Raw genomic sequence first — 5,454 nt, 5'->3', positions numbered from 1 at the left:
TTTAAAAACAATGATTTTAAAATTATTTATTTTAAATTTAAATAAACTATATCAATTTCATCATAATAAAATCTAAAAATACAACAAAGTGTACCAAACAGATGTGTAAAGTGTAAATGTGTAATTTGCAATGTAACACTAAATTTTTTTATTTTTTTTATTTTTTTATTTTTTTCGCGCATGCAGTTCCCTCCACATCTATCCGAAACCAAATTCCCTCCTTCCCTCGTTTTCTGCTCTCCCTCCTCTACGCTCCCTTAACGCCCTCTCTTTTCTTGCAAACCCTTTTCCCCTCTCTCTTTCTCTCTCTAAACCCCACATTTTCTCTCTCTAAAACCCTACACCACTCTCCCCTTCCTTCCGATCCTTCTCCCGTTTCCCTCCAATTTCCCCCCAATACCGCTGGGCCCCATCTCCTCCCCTTTTCCCGCCTCCTCATGTCCAGCGCCGCCGGAGCTCCCGATCGCCGCGCCTCTCCGCCGCGGGTGGCTGCCGGCGCCCCCACCCGCCCGCCGCTCAAGCGCCACCTCGCCTTCATCACGAAACCGCCCTTCGCCCCGCCTGACGAGTACCACAGCTTCTCCAGTATTGGCTCCCGCCGCGCCGCCGATGAAGCCGTCGTCGTTAGATCTCCGGTGAGCCCTTCGTTTTTCCGTCCATTCTCTCAAATTTGTCTCGCTTTCGTGTCGCGGCTCGCGAATCTGAAATATTAAGGTTTTGATTGTCAAATTCACTTTGTGTAGTTTGCTCGTCACCTATTCTCGGAGATCTCCTCCGTGTTTTACACCCTCATATTTCCCTACATTTGTGTTGCGTTTGTTGTAGCGTTGTCGTTTTACTTGGATCTTTTTTTTTTTCTTTCCCTAATGAATTAGTTGGATTCGCCTTTAGTGGTTTTGATTTTAGTTTATTGGGGTGCGATGTTGTGTCTGTTCTTTTTCTTTGGTTAGTTTATTAACTTAGTGCGTAAAAGTCAAGTCAATTTCTAAGTCTCGAACTGGTTAATCAAAGTTGGGGTCCTTCTTAGTGTGGTAGTTCTGTGCGTTTATTTAGGGGTTGGGAAACTGAGAGGAGGTTGATAGATTGAGAATTTAACCTTCTGCCTTTAGGGTTGCTTTTGAAGCAATGGGGTTGTTGATGCATGGTATTTGCTTGCTGTCAAGGAGGTAATGCTTAATTGTAGAAGAGTTAGGTTTTAGGTTGATGAAGTTACTGGGATGGAAGGAGCGATTTCTCTTGTATGTTGTGCGATTTGTATTTATATAGACAAAATCTAAATCTATTTTTAAAGTTTAGGTTTTATGAATTAAGATAAAACTATTTGTGGAAACTAAATAAATTAGGGAAACAAGCAAATGAGGGAAATAGAATCAGGATAACATCAAAATAGTATCTCAACATATCTTAACACTCACCCTCAAGTTGGAGCATATATATGCATCTAGCTTGTTACATATCTTTTCCATGGGTCCCAGTAAAAATTAAGGAGGTAATTCTTGATTGCATTCAGCGTGTTCATTTGCAGTCTTGCATGAGTTTATACTTGTTAACAGATACATTTTTGCTATGTATAGTTTGTTTAGTTTTAGTGTGGTAATGATTGCTTATGAACTTCTTCACTTGTGAGTTGTGACTCAATGTGATGATATTGAATTGCTTTGGTATGTGTGTTTCTCCCCTTTTTTTGTTGATATTTTAAGGAATGTTGTATTTAGTATTGTTGTAATATATTGGTCATATGAAAGGATGAATTATTACCTTTGTTTCATTGGTTGCATTTATTTTCTTCATCTCAACTATATGTTAATGTGTGTATGTATCTTTCATCATCTTTTTTTGCTATCTTATCATTTATTGAAACTGATGGTGGTGCCAGTACATCATGAAGCGGAAGAGTGGAATGAATGACAGTGAAGGGGAGTCACTAGCACAAAAGTGGAGTAACAGTCCTGGATACACTAATGTTAGCAATGTAACAAATAATAGTCCCTTTAAAACTCCTGTGTCTGCAAAAGGGGGAAGGACACAGAAGGCAAAGGCTTCCAAAGGCAGATCATGTCCTCCGACACCCATCTCAAATGCTGGTGAGAAAATTTCCTTCTGTCTTTGTTGTTCAACAACATTCAGTATTGCGTTTGAGAAGTTTTTAGTGCCTCACCTTTTCCTTGCTGTATTCCAGCCATAATATATTGGGTTTAATCAGACAGTTTCTGATGGCATGCAGGTTCCCCTTCTCCTCTTACTCCTGCTAGCAGCTGTCGTTATGACAGTTCCTTAGGTAATTTTAGAAGCAATCTTAATAATAAGCTCTTTTTATTTCACTTTCCTGTTGTGTATGGCTAATAAGTTATTTCCATGAGAAAAGAATGACAAAATCCATAACTTCACAGGTCTCTTGACAAAAAAGTTCATCAATTTGGTCAAACATGCAGAGGGTGGTATTCTTGACCTAAATAAAGCAGCAGAAACTTTGGAGGTCCCTCTTTTTTCTTTTTTCAAAAAATGTTATGACCAAAATATCTGATATTTATTCTTCCTCTATTATATATGTATTTAAATTTTTTTCTTTTTTATAGGTGCAAAAGAGGAGAATATATGACATAACTAATGTTTTGGAAGGCATTGGTCTCATTGAAAAGAAGCTCAAGAACAGAATACATTGGAAGTACTGTGACACATTTTTAATTTTTCTTTTGTGTATGTTTCTTGAAGTTTAGATATATGTAGTATTAGAGCAAAATTCTTACATCAAACCTTGTGGAATATAGGGGAATTGAATCTGCTACATCTGGTGATGTGGATGGTGATATCTCTTTGCTTAAGGTAACTTGATGTAGGTGTTGTTTTTTTTGTGTGTGTGAATGATTGACACCCAAGAAATTGTTATAGAATTACAAGTGCCACTGACATTTCTCATGTATCTTTGTTTGCATAGTAAGCAACATTTATTGGATCCAGACCTTTGTTGGTTAAGTTCTATATTTTTCATGATTCATGATATGAAAATATTTAAAAGGATGAAAATGACTTAGTGATTAGTAGCATGCTACAGCATATTGTAAATTATGTTGTTTGCCTTGTGGCTATGTCTTGCAGGCAGAAGTTGAGAAACTTTCTTTGGAGGAGCAGGGAATAGATGATCAAATAAGGTTATATGGTTGTTTTGCAATAGAAAAAACATAAATATGCTATTTTAAAACTGTTGGGCAATGCTGATTTTTCTAAACTTTTGGCAGGGAAATGCAAGAAAGGCTGAGGAATTTGAGTGAAAATGAAAACAACCAGAAGTAATCTATTCCCCTTTCATTTCTTAGATTCATTTTTGTTTTGCCCCTTACATAAGAAAAAGTAAACTGTTGCCATTATATTATTAATTTGTACCAATTTCATTTCTTTTTAGGTGCCTTTTTGTGACTGAAGAAGATATTAAGGACCTACCTTGCTTCCAGGTCATTTTTTATTGCATTGCACTCCCACCTTATCACTTGTTATTGTAAACATTGATTTTGCTGTGTTCTCTTGTTAATTCTGATTATTGTTATTATTAGTATTAAGTTTTTTGTTTTTATTAATACTAGTTCATTTCTGCAAGCAGAATGAAACTCTAATAGCAATTAAAGCTCCGCATGGAACCACCCTGGAAGTCCCCGATCCTGAGGAAGTAAGTTTTGGCCATAAGTTAATGAAAGGTTTGCGACTTTTTCAAACTGATGTTTCTCTGATGCATGATGGAGAATTGTTGCTTCTATATGCATCAGGCTGTAGACTATCCACAGAGAAGATATAGAATCATTCTTAGAAGCACAATGGGTCCCATTGATGTCTATCTTATCAGGTATAAGTGTCTTGGCTAGTATTATTTACTTAAAACTTTTTTGTTTTCGCTCATGTGCATCCAGAAATCACATTAGTCTGTGTTTCCTATCTGATGTTTAATACTTCTTGGTCATTGTTGTTGACCAGATATTCTCTCGAAACATATTTGTTAGATTAATCCTCATGCTGGGGATGGTGGTTAGGTAACCCCTTCCCGCAGTGATCACTGTGCAGTAATTTTTCTCTAATTTTCTAGTTAATCTATCTGATTATGTATTGTCCATTTAATTCTTGGAACTTCTGAACCATTTTCAGTCAATTTGAAGAGAAATTTGAAGAAGTTAATGGTGCTGAGCTCCCAATGATCCCACTTGCTTCCAGTTCTGGTTCCAATGAGCAACTAATGACAGAAATTGTTACTGCTGAATGCAGCGGAAAAGAACTTGAACCTCAAACTCAGCTCTCTTCTCATGCATTCTCTGATGCTTCACAAGAGTTTGCTGGTGGCATGATGAAGATTGTCCCTTCAGATGTTGATGTAAGTATATCATAATCAAGATGTGAGGTTCCCCCTCCCCTTCAATATGGGGTTTGTGGACTCAACATTGAATGGTTGAATTAGAGTGGTTCTTTTTTGGAAAACATTGACACTGTTTGCTGATATTCTTTGTAATTCTTGTAGAATGATGCAGACTATTGGCTTCTATCAGATGCTGACATTAGTATAACAGATATGTGGAGAACAGATTGTATCCTTTTTTAATACTTTTGAGCCTTTTATGCTTTTGCTCCCTTATTTTTTAATGTTTTATCTGAAGTACTATACTTTATTCCTTAACTCCCAACAAAACAGCTAGTGTCGATTGGAATGGTGTAGACATGCTTCATCCTGACTTTGGAGTCATTTCAAGGCCTCAAACTCCATCATCTGGGTTTGCTGAAGTGCCATCAACAGCAGCAAACTCTATTCAGAAGTGATTTCGATTTGCCTATTCAGAAAGTATGGATGGCCTTCATCCTTTGCACAAAGAGACTCTACTTCAATAGAGTGATTGTTAGCCTTGAGGATGTCAAGAGGTGTTGAATGTCAAGCTGAGAGTGGTTGCTTTACTTAAGTTAAATCATTGACTCTGACAAATAAACTTAGTTACAGTAGACATAGTATGCTCTTAGAGGATTTAACTTGGAAGATACAGCAGTTGCGTTAAGTTTTTATTACAGAAAATGTTACAGCTGTATGAAATGTAAACAAGGCAGTCTCAATCAGTATATATTGTCATATGATTAGCCTGGAACCGTGGTTTCAGTTTTTTTGAGTTTCTGCATATATGCTGACTGGAAACAAACATGGCTGCACTGGATAATGTTAGGACAGAACCACCTCATTATTGAGTTATCATTCATGTTGCTTGTAAACAATTTCATAATCATTAATCAGTCTAATGATAAAATCATGTCAATTATTTTCCTGTTTCTCCTCCAGGTTTTCTATTATTTTCTTCTACTTTTAAAGTGGATTATATAATCTGTGTATTTAAATTAGGGAAGGAGTTATAAGGTTGACTTGAAAGGTGGGAGTGAAAGGTGGTGAGTTTGAATTCCTTCTACTAACAATTAATATTATTGGCCGATCAAGAA

The 5,454-nt window shown here is 36.8% G+C and overlaps 1 protein-coding gene across 1 annotated transcript; it reads left to right on the top strand.

The window, feature by feature from the left end:
* The first annotated feature begins 220 nt into the window (after window positions 1-220).
* On the top strand, window positions 221-5,111 carry LOC100809283 (transcription factor E2FA). The gene is made up of 14 exons (XM_006588797.4): window positions 221-635; window positions 1,877-2,084; window positions 2,225-2,278; window positions 2,391-2,476; window positions 2,577-2,665; window positions 2,769-2,823; window positions 3,097-3,149; window positions 3,237-3,287; window positions 3,401-3,449; window positions 3,596-3,661; window positions 3,759-3,835; window positions 4,132-4,354; window positions 4,499-4,565; window positions 4,670-5,111. The coding sequence occupies exons 1-14, from the start codon at window positions 438-440 to the stop codon at window positions 4,792-4,794; spliced, it is 1,401 nt and encodes a 466-aa protein (XP_006588860.1). The 5' UTR covers window positions 221-437; the 3' UTR covers window positions 4,795-5,111.
* Window positions 5,112-5,454: the final 343 nt, after the last annotated feature.

Source organism: Glycine max, chromosome 10, assembly GCF_000004515.6.
Source record: "Glycine max cultivar Williams 82 chromosome 10, Glycine_max_v4.0, whole genome shotgun sequence".
In the NCBI taxonomy this organism is placed as follows: Eukaryota; Viridiplantae; Streptophyta; class Magnoliopsida; order Fabales; family Fabaceae; genus Glycine; species Glycine max.
This window is presented reverse-complemented; position numbering and strand designations above follow the sequence as displayed.

Coding starts and splice junctions, on each gene's coding strand:
- LOC100809283 (XM_006588797.4), top strand. CDS start 438: ATGTCCAGCGCCGCCGGAGCTCCCGATCGCCGCGCCTCTCCGCCGCGG. Junction 2,085..2,224: donor GACACCCATCTCAAATGCTG/GTGAGAAAATTT, acceptor GATGGCATGCAG/GTTCCCCTTCTCCTCTTACT. Junction 2,279..2,390: donor TCGTTATGACAGTTCCTTAG/GTAATTTTAGAA, acceptor ATAACTTCACAG/GTCTCTTGACAAAAAAGTTC.